The sequence below is a fragment of the Terrapene carolina genome, unplaced genomic scaffold (genome assembly GCF_002925995.2).
Source record: "Terrapene carolina triunguis isolate 2854851 unplaced genomic scaffold, T_m_triunguis-2.0 Scaffold53, whole genome shotgun sequence".
NCBI lineage: Eukaryota > Metazoa > Chordata > Testudines > Emydidae > Terrapene > Terrapene triunguis.
Window position 1 is genome coordinate 18,147,966 of NW_020664404.1, and position 16,329 is coordinate 18,164,294.

The 16,329-nt window shown below is 41.4% G+C and overlaps 1 protein-coding gene across 2 annotated transcripts in view; it reads right to left on the minus strand.

Moving 5' to 3' along the window:
- Positions 1-297: 297 nt before the first annotated feature.
- The window catches only part of DROSHA (drosha ribonuclease III), a 106,156-nt gene continuing 90,124 nt past the window's right edge, over positions 298-16,329 (minus strand). For both annotated transcript variants that reach the window (XM_024203775.3, XM_024203783.3), the window contains exons 27-32: positions 13,701-13,842; positions 6,913-6,995; positions 6,719-6,822; positions 4,697-4,789; positions 3,797-3,843; positions 298-723 (exon numbers count right to left, since the gene is read on the minus strand). In XM_024203775.3, the coding sequence (XP_024059543.2) occupies positions 593-723; positions 3,797-3,843; positions 4,697-4,789; positions 6,719-6,822; positions 6,913-6,995; positions 13,701-13,842 (600 nt within the window). In that variant the 3' untranslated portion in view covers positions 298-592. The remainder of the gene's footprint in view (positions 724-3,796; positions 3,844-4,696; positions 4,790-6,718; positions 6,823-6,912; positions 6,996-13,700; positions 13,843-16,329) is intronic.

Here is a 16,329-nt window from a genome sequence, read left to right on the forward strand (position 1 = left end):
ACGAATATTCCTGTGGTAAAGTTGCTATAGATTTACTGTACTTAAGATGGACCAAAAACTTATTAAGGTCCCAATTCAGCAAATCACTGAAACACGAGCTTCACTGTATGTACACACTTAAAGTTAAGCACCAGTTTAAGTCTTCTGCTGAACCAGGGCCACAACTACTTCTTTTTCCTCTTCAGCATTGAGTCAGTGTGACAGTGTTTGCAGGTCTCTGGAACAGAAACATTCAAACACAGGAGACGCTAATTAAACAATTCTTTTTTTCTTGGTGAGATTCTGAAATTAGCACTTTATTGTTTCATACAAGACAAAATTAAAAACAAACAAAACAAAAAAACACCTCCACAACTTTTCATAAAAGCTAAAAGGACTTTTTGTAAAAAAAATCTTAGGAAAAGTCCCCAAGACTTTGCAGCTAAAACAGAATAAAAGAAACTATTTTTTTTTTTTTTTAAGAAAGAGCATTATTTTGTATTTGCTGTCAGCAGGCATGCTTCATTCATCACCTGCATGAAACTAGGTTACGTCTCCATAGGCCATCGAGTTATTAAGTAAGTAAATATGGCACTGTTTCCGTGCCCTCCTTTTATTTCCGTACTTCTTCAGTCTCCTCTGGCTCTCTCTCTTGATGCTCTCTTTCCCACCTCATTTCTTTCAACTCTTGTCTGTATTTCCGTTCAATGAACCGTTTCTGATGGGCCATCTGGGGAAAGTTATCTGACACAAGGAGAAATATTTTATATTAATAAAGGGCAGCTGGTAGCACAGAGAATGCTTCAATTTTTATTTATTTATTTTTCTTTCATAAGATGGAGGAGAAAAAGTCACGCCGTTATCATTTTGCCTCATTCATTCGTAACACTCAGTACAAAACTGGCGGTCCAGCGTGATCAGACCACCTTAGTTTCAAAGATAATTTCAACATTTGTTTCTCTTGCTACGGAGCCCGGCCGATTCTCAGACATAGAGATTATAAAATGCTGACATAGTAACATGTCCAAGTAATACTTGGGTTTTACATTTTGTTCCCCTGGCAACAGGTAGTTAATACTGAAAAAGTGAAGTGAGAATACAATCAACACTCTGTGGAATGAGAGCAACTAAAATATCTGACAAAGTAAGAGCAACTGGTACTGAGTGTTGTACAGATGTTCACATTATTACTGTTTTTATTTTAGATAATGCAAAAGCATGCTTGATAGCCAGCATAATGGCAGTGTTCTGAGTAGGAAAATGATAGCTGAGTTCTAAGATAAACATAGAATCATAGGACTGGAAGGGACCTCAAGAGGTCTTCTAGTCCAGTCCCCTGTACTCAAGGCAGGACTAAGTATTATCTAGACCATCCCTGACAGATATTTGTCTAACCTGCTCTTAAAATATCTCCAATGATGGAGTTTCTACAATCTCCGGAGGCAATTTATTCCAGTGTTTAACCACCCTGACAGTTAGGAAGTTTTTCCTAATGTCCAATTTAACCCGCACTTGCTGCAATTTAAGCCCATTGGTTCTTGTCCTATCCTCAGAGGTTAAGGAGAAATACTTTTCTCCCTCCTTCTTGTAACCACCTTTTATGTACTTGAAAACTGCTATTATGTCCCCCCTCAGTCTTCTCTTCTCCAGATTAAAGAAACCCAGTTTCATCAATCTTCCCTCAGAGATCATGTTTTCTAGACCTTTAATCATTTTTGTTGCTCTTCTCTGGACTTTCTCCAATTTGTTCACATCTTTCCTGAAATATGCACTCATTACTCCCATTGAGGCCTTATCAGCGCAGAGTGCAGCAGAAGAATTACTTCTCGTGTCTTGCTTACAACCCTCCTGCTAATACATCTCAGAATGATGTTTGCTTTTTTGCAACAGTGTTACACTGTTGACTCATATTTAGCTTGTGATCCACTATGATCTCCAGATCTCTTTCCACAGTACAGAAACTCCCCGACTTATGCAAGAGTTCCGTTCCTGAATGCTTTGCGTAAGTCGAATTTTGCTTAAGTCGGGAACGCATCTCCGTCAATTATGAGGAAAAAAAAAAGCTTACAGAACTTTTTCCGTAAGTCCGGATTTCCGTAAGTCGGGTTTGCGTAACCCGGGGAGCGTCTTTACTCCTTCCTAGGTAGTCATTTCCTATTTTGTATGTGTTTGCATTTGTCCTTAACTGAATTTCATCCTATTTACTTCAGACTATTTCTCCATTTCTAACCATTTCTAACTGCATTAAAGGACATTCTCAAAAAGCAACAATTTAGCTATCCCCAATTCTACAAATATAAATAGCAGAATTCAATGTTCATTTTCTTATAATATCAATGGATAATATCGATGTTATGTTCAAGCATTTTTAAATTTTTTTGAAAATTTAAATTTTCACATTTGCGGGAAATTATGAGAGGGTGAGACAATTAGTTAATGACAGCAGATGCTGAGATTTAAAACATTAAAGCAAAATCATTAAAATGCAAATTGTCAACATCACAGCAAAATATACAAATCAGATCCGTTTTTCCTATTCATTTGCTAGTCCATTTGTGACAAGCCTAATTCAAGTCGAAATCACTGGATTTTGACTATAATAAATTCTCAAGCACCATTTTTCTTACTTTTGCCTATCTATAAATATTGATTATCATTGATGAAAATATTTTTGCATTGGTTAGTGTGTGTATGGTGAAATCAACATTTACTGACTTTTATTGATTAAAAATGTAATCCTTCCAGATTAAATATAAATATTTATTTAGAAATATATCAGTGCACGTATGAGTGGTATCTGGTTTAAGCTCAATCTAGACTAGTTTGAGGTGATGATGGTGGGTCGGGGGCAACACCTGGAGGAGATGGCAGAATAAGAACATAAAAACATAATGGCCATACTAGATCAAACCAAAGATCTAGCCCAGTAACCTGTCTTCCAACAGTGGCCAATGCCAGATGCTTCAGAGGGAACAAACAGAACACAGCAATTATTGAGTGATTCATCCCACCTCATCCAGTGCCAGCTTCTGGCAGACAGACCATGGGGCTGCATCCCTGACCATCTTGGCGAATAGCCAAGACCTATCCTCAATTAACTTATCTAATTCTTTTTTCAACCCACTTATACTTTTGGCCTTCACACCATCCACTGACAAAGAGTTCCACAGGTTGACTGTGCATTGTGTGAAGAAGTACTTTCTTATGTTTGTTTTAAACCTGCTGCCTATTAATTTCATTGGGTGACCCCTGGTTCAAGACCACAGGGGAAGATCCTTAGTTGCTGTACATTGTTTTAGCTCCACTGACTTCAGTGGAACTGCAATAACTTTCACTACAGCTGAGGATCTAGGCTTTTGACACTGAATTGACCGATCCTGTCCACATTATCAGAAAACATTCTAGAAGATGGATGCCCCTAACCACAGTAGACAACCTTACTAGCAAATGGTTGTAAAATGTGTAGGGTGGAGTCACCCCGTACCACAGAGAAAGCTTACCCCACTCTGTTCCACGTTAAAGCAGGGGAACCTTGGAGTGATTAAGGAACTCAGTACAATAAGGGACAACTGCTGCATCTGTGATTTACTGAAAACTTCCCTTTGAAAATGCCTGTGTGTGTCATATGTACTACTTGACTTTTGACAAAGTTTTATGGAAACTATTAATAAGCAAACCTAAAGTTCAGAAGCTGATAGCATTTTGTGTACATTCTCTGGCCCATTGTTCTCCCCCATAAAACATCCACCTTGCCCTCCATGAAAACCCAGCTGAGTAAATTACAATAGTTTTCCCATTTCCCAAGAAAACCTCTTACATTTTTCAAGCGCATCCATAGCAGCTCCCATCTCTGCTTGTTGAATACTGTCAAAACCAAACAAAAATATGGTAAGTTTATGCTTTACTGGGTAAACTACAAGTTTCCCAGAATCTGGGGTTCATATTACTCTGTTGTGATCAACTCTTCAAATAATCATTGGTCAGTCAGTCCCATAACATAATGGATAAATCAAGTTTTCCGCAAATATACACATAATAGTGCCATAATTCCTATGGAATATTTTTAAAAAAATTAGATCAATAAGGTTGTTTTGTAATTCATTAGTGAAGCAGTTGTTTTAATTAAGAGAAAGAAAAAATGAATACAGATAGAAGAGTGAGCAGCAAAAATCGAATGACATTTCGACTCTGTACTACAAAGTGAAAATTATGTACTGACGGTTCTGTTCTAATAATCTTAGAGGTTTAAGACCATTACAAAAATGTGTAACTTTTTTTTTCTATGCCAAAAAAATAATGAGGGCTGGATTGCTGGCGGTGATCAGTAAAAAGTGGAGAGACTCTCTGATCCTAAATTGCCAGTTTAAATTTGTCCATGGTCAGCAGTGACCAAAAGTCACTGTCATCTGGAAGCTATTTAGTGGTTTCAGTGTATAAATGTCACTAAACACACCTGCTTCTTTGGCGCCTCAGCAGAGAGGCTAAGGACCAAATGGACATGGAGACTGAACTACCTCCAGCCACTAGGATATGGACCCATTAAAGTAAGGTTGAGGCACAGAGGCAGAGTAGTGTGAGGAAGGCTGCACAGCTGTTGCTCATGTTGCTTTACCTTTTCTGTGACTAATCAGCAAATATTAGTCTCCTGTGCTGTCATTTCAGAGGCTTTCACAATCAAATTTGCTTTTTAAAACCATTTCATACATTTCCACTGTACCTTGGGCCTTTACCACATCCTATTCTTTCCCCTTTGAAATAAACAGCGACTGTATATGTCCTGGCATGAGAAGGTCCCACTGTCTGCAGGGTCCTGAGATAAGAAAGACATAATTTGTTCAAGCAGAAAGTATGAAACAATAATCTATCAATGGCATATATCTCACCAAACTTTCAGTCCATTTAGCAAGATTAGCACAAGGCACAATGTCAGAGGGTAGACTGCTGGCTGTATATGTTACTTCAACCAAAAGATGTCAAAACTGTGTTTATTAAAGCGAAGTATGTACATAAAATTAGTCTTGGTCTAAAACTAGCTTTATTTAACACTCCTGGGCTTACACATAGGCCCAATTAAAAATGTAAATGTATGACCTGTAGTCAAAAATGCTTACATGCTCATCCAATTGCTGCAACTCTGTGGATCCATTTTTAATTGCATGAACAAATGTAGTTATACAATTGGACACACACTTTTAATCAGACAAGACAGCCCATGTGCATTGAAATTTTGGCCCATAAACTGGGCCAAGGTTTAAAGGAGTGTTGATATTTGATATGCTGCTCCTCTACATGACAAATTCACAGAATAAATACATTGTTCCATCAGAAAAGTTATCGTTTCTGTCACTTATCAGACCACCTTTCCATTTGAGTGAGAATCTAGGCTATGCATTAGCAATCGTCTCAAGGAGAAAGACATAATTCCCTAGACACACAATGAATTTGCTTTTCCTTTTATCTCTTCCCTCTGCTCCAACTCGCCCCACTGCCAAGATGAGTTCTGTCCACTACCTTGTTTCTCAACAGAAGGAGCAGCAAAAGTTCATATCAATTTTTGAAATATCTAACCAAACTACTCTGCATCTAATGAACCGTGTAACACCGAACATACATACAAACAAAATACACCCTAGATTTTAAAAGCAAAACTACTGGCTGTAAATGCAGTGAAACAAATAACTCCATGGGAAGAAAATTAAACAAGATAATAGGAAGATAACAGCAAATGTAGACTGACACTGAGCTGTACTATCAAAATCAATTTATCATAAAAAAACCAGCACAAACATACTGTACTTATACTCAGTGGGTTTGACAAGAAACAGAAATTCATTTCTTTTGTATCTATCTCCCTCAAGATAAGGGAGTAAGCTCGCAGATAAAGACCTGGGAAATCAGATCTGCAAAGTATCATTTTGCAATCATATTTCTGAAGTACACCAATTTTCACTGTAACCCACTGCACTGCATATGAAACTTTACTTCAGTAAACGTGAGAAATATGGGTTTTAATTCTATACACATTCTGGATATAATAAATACTGATAATAAAGGCCTGGCACTTTGATAGCATTTTCTTTTCTCCTTTTTTCAGCTACTTACACACCCATCAGTGTAGTACTTGTTTGGATGTGAAAGTGCTTTACAAAATACAACATTTGATATCATCTCTATGAGGTAGGCATAATCCTATTTTACAGCTGGGGAAACTGAGACAGAAAGGTCACACAAAGTTCATGGTACTGCTGGGAACAAAGCTCAGGTTCTTGACTCACAGTCAATGGCTACATCTAAATGACAATCTTCCTCAGCGCACTCATTGTACTTGAGCATTCTGAATATTTCTTTTGTTTTTAACAATTTCATCTTTTAAGGAATAACTCATTTAAAAACTCCCTGTAAGCCCTGAAAAAAATATTCACTGGGGCTTTATGTAATGAAAAGGCAGAGTTCTTAATAATTTAACTCTGCAGTGATTAAAACATACAGATCTCAAAAAGTTGGCTCAACAATTTCTACTCCCAAACAAAACCAGACTGTTTTTAATATCTTTGGTTTGGAAGCAGACTGAATTATTTCTTTAAACAACAGACAGAACAATTTTAAACCTAGTCATGATCAAATGGAGTCTTAAAATAAAGACAAGATAGAAGAAAGATGTTCAGAGTCTGATCACATCTTGTATTGGGTAAAACAAAGACTGATAATTAGTTTGTATAAGTGATACAGGGGTCCTTACTTGTAGAGAGGAATATCTGGCTCTTTTCCTTCCGTCCTGAGAGTCAGGCAGCATTGCTGAAGCTGGGATTTAGGGTCATTCCAATCCTGATTTAAAATGAATTCCTATAATAAATCCACAAAGATGGTTTGAGAGTTTGCAGTAACTGCTCAAATCACAATGATATATGAAAATATGAAGCAAACTGACCTTACCTTTAATCGCGGAAAAAAGCACACGTTCATGAAAGTGTGAACATACTCCAAATCCTTATCAATGTAAAGCGCAGCAATAAAAGCTGAGAAACAAAATATTTAGGTATTACCACCCACGCAAGAGGAGTGTAGTGCTTTGCACTCTTATAGCACTATTAGAGTAATTTAGAGCACTTTAAAATCATCAACGAACTAAGCTTCACAACACTGCCATGATGTGGGTATTATTGTCATCACTGCTTTACAGGGGAGGAAACTGAGTCAGCAAGAGGTTAAGCAACTTGCCCACGTTCACACACACAGTCATTTATAGAGCCAGGAACAGAATCTGGCTCCTAATCCTGTGATTTAACCAGCAGACCAGGACTTAGAAATAAATCACTATTGGGTACACTATAAATGCTTAGGTATAAATCACTGTTGTTTATGAATAGTTTCCATTTACTAAAAGGATTTGGCAAGAGACAACAGATCTAAACTTCTCACACAATGTATTAAAATGCACTGGATACAGATTAACTTTCTTGGCACAATATTTATTACCATTTCACCTGCCTTGGAAGGAGAACCGCACTTTCATAAATGGATTGAGGGGCTTGCTCTGTGTGTCTCTGTACTCTTTGTGGAAATGCTATTTTGAAACCTCCTATTGAAATTCAGTGAAGCACGGAGTACCCCTACATTCTGGATCACTTTTTCCTCTCTTTCTCTAATAATGAGAGCATGTCAGAGTCACCACCTCTGATTTGTCAGAACTCCTGTCCTCCTGACTCAAATGCCAATAAATCTTTACTCTTAGGGACAAATTTTTGATGTCACCTAAACTAACCCTCCATTTCTGAGCCTACAATTTTGCACCTGCAGTTCTTTGGGGGATACAACTCAGGTCATGTAAACAAATAAGTACTTGATTGTACCTGCAAATTGGATACTTAGGCATCTAAATCACCTTCTTTGTGTCTGCTTGTAGGGGATGCAAAAAGGGAGGCTAGTATTTGAATATCTGGCCCTTGAAAGTGGAAATTACTTACTGTAGCTGGAGGTTCTTCAAGATGCGTGGTCCCTATCTGTAATCCACATGTGGTATGCATACATGCCATACGCCTGAGTCTGGAAATTCTTCAAAGCAGTGCACCCTAGCAAGGGTATAATAGGTAGTGTGGGTCAACACCTCTCCAATTCCTCTTCTTACCACAAATCCAACAGGATCCTAAGCAGAGGGGATAGAGGGTGAGAGTAGAATACAGATAGGGACCACACATCTCAAAGAATGTCTAGTTACAGTAAGTAACTTCCATTGCTTCTTTGAGTGATGGTCCCTATGTGTATTCCACACATGGATGACTGGCTAGCAGCGTTTAGACTGGAGATGGGTGTGAGGAGGCTGGTAGCAAAGATGCTTGCAATCCCGCCAATCCCACCACTGCATCTGCAGCCAAGGCATGGACTAGATCATAATGTGTCTCAAACGTGTGGATCGAAATCCAGGTGACTGTTCTACAGATGTCCTGCAGCAGAATGTCTGATAGGGATACCATGGAGGTATCCTGTGCTCCCCCCTCCAGGGGGAGGAATATTTACTATCTTGTAGCACTCTAAGATGCATCCCGAGACCCACTTAGAAATCCTCTGGGAGGAAACTGGCTTGCCCATGGGACTTCTGTGCTATGGTGATAAAAGAGTCTAGGTGATTTCCTAGTAGGTTTGGTTCTTTGCAGGCAGAACACCAGGGCACGTTGGACATTGAGAGAGTGAAGTCTCCTGTGTTCAGAGGAAGCATGGGGTTTGGGGAAAAATACAGGTAAGTATTATTTGATTGATGTGGAACTCAAAAACAATCTTGGGGTGAAACTTTGGGTGCAGTCGAAGAGAAACCTTTTCTTTGTGAAACACAGTATAAGGAGATTCCACCATGAAGGGTCCAAGCTCGCCAATCCACCTAGCTGACACGATAGCTACTAAGAATGCCACTTTCATGGGCAGGTGGGCCATGGTACAAGTCACCTTAGGTCTAAGGACTGATGGGAAGGTCCTGATCAGGCCTTTCATGACTCATACTGTAGCTGGGTTAATAAAGAGAGATCGTCCTTCCACTGGAGGGAGGAAGGGACCAATATCGCTGCTAGGTGTACTTGTAACAAACTAACAGAGAGATCTGAAGTCTTCAGGGATAGGAGATAGTCTAGAACAACTGGAATGGTTAAAATATCTGGAGAATGTGAGTGCAGTTGTGCGCAGGCTGAAAGGATCACCTGAATGGGAGCTGAACATGAGCATTCTATTTTCGACGCCCATCCAAAAACAAGGCAATGAGATGCAGCGTGCCTGGATTGGGATCCTTGGTCTTCCACCTGCCGTGGGTTAGGAGATCTGAGAATAGGCGAATTCTGATTGGTGGGCAGGCAGATTGTTAGAACTTCCATGAATCAGAACTGTCTGGGCCAATGAGGTGCTAGGAGAATGATGTTGGCGCCATCGAGACTTATCTTCCCTACGACCTGTGGAAGCAGGGAACTGGGAGGAAAGGCATATCAGAGGCCATTTCTCCAAGACATCAGCAGAGTATTGCTTTGGGAATCGCAATCCATGGCTCCCCTGGAGCAATATGGGGGGAGCTTTCTGTTTGTTTGGGATGCGAAGAAGTTGCATAGCAGAGTTACCCACTGTGTAAATATCTCGCTCAGAACTGTGTCGTGAATCTCCCACTCATGGTCTATCAAGAAGCTCCTGTGTAATCTGTCTGCCAGGGAGTTGTGAATTCCAGGAAGGCACGAGGCCTGTTTTGTGATGCAGTTCCTGATACACCGGTTCCAAAGCCTGATGGCTTCCTGGCCGAGTGGATGAGATCTTGTTCCTCCTTGTTTGTTTAAATAGTGGTGATATTGTCCAACATTATCTGAATATGGAGTGAGTGCATATGCAGAAGAAAGGCCTTACACTCCCTCAGTTTCAGTATGTAGTCTGGCCTCTTGTACCCCACACCCTGAGCAGTGTGCTTCTCCAGATGAGCAGCCCACCCGAAAAGGGAGGCAACCATCACAGTGGTGGTCCTGGGAGTGGGAGGGCTGAAGGGAACTTCCACCATGACTTTTCCCGGGTTCAACCACCAAGTCAGATGACAACTCTGGTAAGAACGACCAGGAGCTGATGTGGTCCTTGCTTGGCTGACAAATTGAGTGGAGCCGAGCCGGCAGGCACTGTAAGTGGAGTCTGGTGAAAGGAGTCATGTAGGTGCATGCAGCCATGTGGCCCAATGGTGAGAGGCACTTGTGCACTGTGATTCATGGATTGTAGGTTATGTGAAATCAGGGTGCTCAGTGCATGAAACCTTTCTGAGGGGAGAAACAATCTTGCGAAATCCAAGTCCAGCTTTGCCCCTATAAAGTTTATTGACCTTGTGGGTAACAGAACAGACTTTTCTTCATTTATGCACATACTTAAGGTTGTTCAGAGTTGTATGAAACACTGTGATGATGACTCGATGTTCTGACAAGATCAGACCAGGAGCCAATTGTCCAGGGATGGAGATACTATATATTCTTGGCATCTCATCTGGGCTACCACCACAAGGAAAACCTTTGTAAATACTCTGGGTGCCATAGTCAGCCCAAAGGGGAGGACTCAAAAATGGAAGTGCTCCTGGCCTACCATAAAATGCAGGAACTTCCTGTGTGATGGGTGAATGTCCACATGGAAACACGCATCCTTCATGTCGAGAGCCACGAAACATATCCCTTCCTAAAGGGAGGGGATTATAGATGCCAGCCTAATTGTCTGGAACTTCCGCTTTCAAATAAAGATGTTGAGTTGCTGAAGGTCCAGGATGGGTCTCCACCCTCTGTCTTTTTTGGGAATTAAGAAATATGGGGAATAAAGCTTTCTCCCATGGTAATGAGGTGGAACATGATCTATTGCCCTTCAGTGAGGGAAGCTGCTTCCCACTGAAGAATCACCTTGTGAGAATGATCCCTGTAGGGGGACCAGGAAGGGGATGTGTGAGGTAGGAAGGAAAGAAACTCTATGGCATTTCTCCAGACTCTATGGATAATCTCCAGAACACAACTGTCCACAGTGATCTTGTTCCAGTTGTGGGCAAAGTGTGAGACGACTCCCAAAGATGACGGGGACATGGTGATTGGCATCAGTGGTGATACGTGGGTCCTGACCAATACGTCAAAAGTGGCTCCTGGCTGGTGACAGAGTGATTAGAGGCTGTGGCAGTAGAAGGGGCTGAGAAGCAAGGTCTCTGAATCTTCTGGTGTTGGCATGGTGGTTCAGCTGTGCGCTGGTAATAATGTGCATGAGAAGGGGGTGGCCTAATTCTATAGGGCTGCCTCCGATGTTTCCTTCTGGAGGTCAGGGTATAAATCCCCAGGGAATGCAGAGTTATCTCAAATCTTTTAGTGAGTTCAGGGACTCATCCATTTTCTCAATCCCTTCGATTTGTCAGAAGGGAGGTCCTGGACCTCCCTAGGAAACCCTCATGATTGTAGCCAGGAATCCCTTCTTATAACTAGACCAGTGGCCAAACTTCTGGAAGCTGTGTCAGCCACATCCACTGCAGACTGGAGGGCTACTTTTGCCACCCCTTATTGAATAGAGACTGAAATTGGACCCTATCTTCTGTGGGACCCTTGTCTGGATGCCTGGAATAGGTATTAAAATAGTATTTTGTAACAACGCTTGGTAGTTAGCAGGAACAAAATACCATCTCTTGGCCCTTTTCAGTGTAAAAGGCATAGGATGCTGGCATGTTCCATACCACCCTAGCTGGTTCTAGTATGATGGGTATGGCCACCTTACTCAGTCCCTAAGACTGTATGATGTCCAGGAGCCAGTGTTGAAGGTTCTGGGTCTCCTTTAATAGGATCTGTAGCTCACTGGACGTTTTTTGTCACAGCTCCTGCTACTGGCAAGGGTCATTCGGCAGAGAAGGTGAGGAAGGAGCAACCACTTCATCTGGAGCTGATGAAAAGGCAACCAACGGAATGTTGGTACCTGCCGCTCTGGTTCCACCTCTTCCTCCTCGTACACGAACAAACCAGCTGGCAAGAGAGAGAGGAGCGACATTACTCTTGAGAGGGGCTCAGAAACCTGCCATATATATCCCACGAACAACAATAAGGCCAGAAAGAGGGATCAATAGGTTGTGGGGGACCCTAAGGAAATTGGTAACAGCGGTCCCAGGGCGAGGGAGGTTGTACCAAGTGGAATGGTGGGTGTAACCTCTCGACTGCCTATTGGGCTCAACTGTCTCTAAGGAGATACCAATGGGGCCATCTTCTCTGATTTCTCTGAATCAGAGAACTGCTCAATAGGTAGTGGCAGTGCCATCGGTACCAGGGTAGTCCTGCCAGATGGTTGGATGTGAAATGGTTCCCGGGACACTGATGTAGACTCCTCCCCCAAAGTAAGGACATATTTCCTCTGGTGTTATACAAGTCTCTGTACGCCCTGGTGTCCGAGGAGTTCCCATAGATCCAGTGCATCTGCAGCAGCTGTATGGTCTTTAGACGGAAGAAGCATTACCAACAACGGGGCTGGACCAGCACTCATAGATGGAATCGGTCAATGTCTATCTTTGCACAATGGTACTGAAATGACCCACGGAACTGGCGGATCTTTCTTTTTATGCATCTTGCCCTCTGATCTGGGGGTCTTCATGAAGCCAGTTCATTAGGTTTCATTTGTGATGTCTCACCTGACCTGGACTGGTTTGGGGAGGAAGCTCATTTCTTATGGACTGTCCTCAATGGGGATATGTTTTTGCGTCAATGATAGTGCCCTTTACTCTCATGGGGAACCCTGAAAGAAGAATCCTTGGGCTTACATGTTGAAGGCTACACACTAAGGCATGTGCTTGGACAGGTGCTGCTAGGCAGTTAATGCCAATGTTTGGGGGGTCTCCCTGGCCCAGATTGGAAAGGTGCCTCATAGTCTTCTCTATCAGGTGCTTCTGCAGGTGAAGCTCCCGGGCTTCTTGAGTTCTGGGTGGGAAGGAGCAACATATACTGCACTTTGCAGAGATATGCGCCTCACCCAGACAGTACAAGAAGTGTTGATAATCTTCACTGATGGAGATGGATCAAGGGCAGGAGACACAATTCTTGAATTCTGGGACTCTGGGCATAGTTCTGGAGCCAGGGAGGAACCTGGCTCCAGAACCGGGGAGAAATACACTATACTATAAAATTCTTAACTACTAATCTAAAAATATAACTATTTACAAATGTTTTCTTGATAGGTAATGAAATGACATGAAGGAAGACACAATTCTGACTCAGGCCATGCAGCGGTAAGAAGCAACTGGAGATGCATCAACTCGCACTGCCTATTATACCCTCGGTCGGGAGCACAAGGAGAGTTACTGTGCATGTGCGGGCCAAGAGACACTGCTTTGAAGAATTTCTAGAGTTGGGTGCATAGCATGCATGTGTACCCATGTGTGGAATACACGTAATGACCATCACTTGAAGAAGTATCAACCTGAAAATAGCAACATCCAACCAAAAACCAGAGTTAAAACATATATTTTAAAATATTACTACTTTTTAAATGGAATTATTAAACAAGTCCTGGGGGAAAACGGGCTGTTTAAATACCTGGTAGAATGAGGGCCTTTATCTCCATACTGTCTCATATACTTATTCAACGTACCGGTATTCACAAAGAAGCTTCCCCTATTTTTTCCACATGCTTTCAGTTTTTAAGTATTAAATATTTAATTAAGTAATTAAGTATTTAAGTATTCTGTTAACAGTCTGATTAAGATCCATATTGGCACTCACACTCCAAGAGATCAGCCAAAGTCTTAGTCCGAAGAGCCACGGGTCTCTTGGTCTTGTCGTTAGTGATGGCAAATTCCTGCATACCCAGCTCTTCTGCTACTTTGGCCTGTGTCCTGTTGTTCACCAATGAGCTTCGCAACAACTGAAACCACATAGAGTTCCACCCAGTTTTAACATTAGGTAATGTTAAACTATAAGAGTAAAGCAGCTCGTTAGGTCCTTTTCCCCATGAATTTACTGCATTTCTCTTCTCAGCACATTCTGATTTCTGCTGGTGATTTTACACCCAGCCTATCACTGGAGAATCTCCTTTTGTTTCTGATCCAACTTTTGTTTCATTGTCCCTTCTTTCTACTGTCTGTCTCCCTTGTTCCATTCCAGCTGACGGTAAGGAAGAGGATGACTTGGAAGCCGAGATATTACAGGGCTGGCTTCATGGGTGTTACCAGAAACAACTAAAAATAGGTAAGTACGGTGCTCCAGTACCACTGGTAGGAGCAGCAGCATGAAACTGACTAGGACTGTGTGCATTAGTCAGTTTTATTGTGCTGCTGGTGCCCAGATGACATAGCAGTGCAGGAAGAAGTGCACAGTCATGCTGATGGAGGATTTTAAGAGAGCCTCCTGCTTAGAAAGAAGGTGCAGTTCCCATAATCCTGCATTACATTAAAAAAAATTGGTGGTGTTCCTCTTTAAAAACAAATGCCTTCTCCCCATCACTCTATTTCTTGTATTGATTTTGCTGGAAGTATATATTCTAACAAAATCTAAACATGTTTTACCACAGGAAATATAGACAAAAAAGCACAATATCCTGAAATCCATACACACACAGTACATCCAAAGTGTAAGAATATTTGTACCCAGGATTAAAAACAAAGATGCTCTCTATGTTAAAGCAAGGAAGACTACTACACAACTAGCAAACCTGGTTCATTATTCCATTACATTAGGGGTGCGAGGGAAAGGAAGGATAAGAGATGGACATTCCTGGCCAGATATCCAGTTGGTATAAAGCATAGCTTTGAAGTCAGTGGAGCCAAGCTGATTTATGTCAGCTGAGGGATCTGGCTCTGATTGTTATAGTACATGGCCACTGGTTTGTAACTAATTGAGGAGACAACTGTATTTTAACTGAGTCTCCTGGTTTGGTTATAGTGGTAATGTAGACATGGTAAGTATGGAGCTCTGCAGAAAACATGGTTACATAAAAGCTTTACAGACATCTTAAACGTGGTTTGGGGTTTTCATTCAGCTTGAGTATCTCCTGATTATTGAAGTTAAGGAGTTTCAAGATGGAAAAGTGTGATTAAAAAGAGCTTGAGCCTTTTTCTTGGAGGACTTCATTAACTCAGCCAAAGGTTAGGGTCTATTACAGGAGTGGGTGGGTGAGGTTCTGTGGCCTGCAATGTGCAGGAGGTCAGACTAGATGATCACAATGATCTCTTCTGACCTTAAAGTCTATGTGTAAAGAGAGTCACTTTCTTAAACAAAAAGAAAGAAAGAAACAAACAATCCAAGCCACCCAGGGTGGAGAGATTGCATATGCACACATTGCTCCCTTTTGAGTTCCATGTCACATTTGCTCAGCTTAGTAGACAAAAGTTTTATGCTACCTGGGTCCAGTGTGTCAACTGAGCTTATGAAAATCAAGATTTATTCTCAGCACTTGATATTTCATCTCTGACAATAGATAAATAAAGAACAGTATGGTCATGATTTTTTTTTGGCAATGATGTATGAAGCAGACACTCACAACTTGATCACAACTAGGCTGACTGCAAGATCAGCATATTACTCCCTCCCTTCCTAACTCTCCATGCCTTTCCACCTACTCATCCGCTTTCAACAGTCACCCAAGTGCCAAAACAAAACAAAATCTTACCTAACTACAACACAAAACCGATGAGACCAGAGTGCTGAGCAGCCATGACATGTAAGCTTTTTAGGGCAGGGATCATCTTATTCTGTGTTTGTACAGTGCCTAGCACAATGGAGTCCTGGTCCATGAATGGGGAGCCTAGGAGCTATGGTAATGCAAATAATAAAGACTAATAATATATACAATACATGTATCTTGAAGATGAAAAGAACCAGTGGTCCATCTAGTCCACTTTTCCATACAAGGACCCACCTCCCATGTAGCCAGAATCTAATGAGGACCCTGATACACTTTAGTAATATGGGAACAACAGAGTCATTGCAACACCCCAAACCCCACCCATCGCGACTTCCAGGCTGAGAACCCAATCTACTCTATTATGGAAGGTGTCTCCTACACTTCAGCAACTACACTCAGCTGGAGTTAATTCCAGATATATAGCTAACTTTGTCTGACACGTCTGCATTCATCCAGCATATTACACACAGGTACTGGCAGGTAGAACTGTTGTGGACAAGAAACCTTTCCAAATTTCCAACTTAAACCATTCTTTCTGAAACTTCAGTTACACATTTATATCCTTGGTAGAACATACCTTGTCCCCATTAGCTATCTGGAAATTGTTCATAAAATTTCTTCTCTCAAGATATATATGACTAACTTCTTCATAAACAACCACTTCACACTGAGAATCAGTTTTGCTGCCCTCATCTGAACGTTTACCATTACCTTGACTTCCGTGACCAA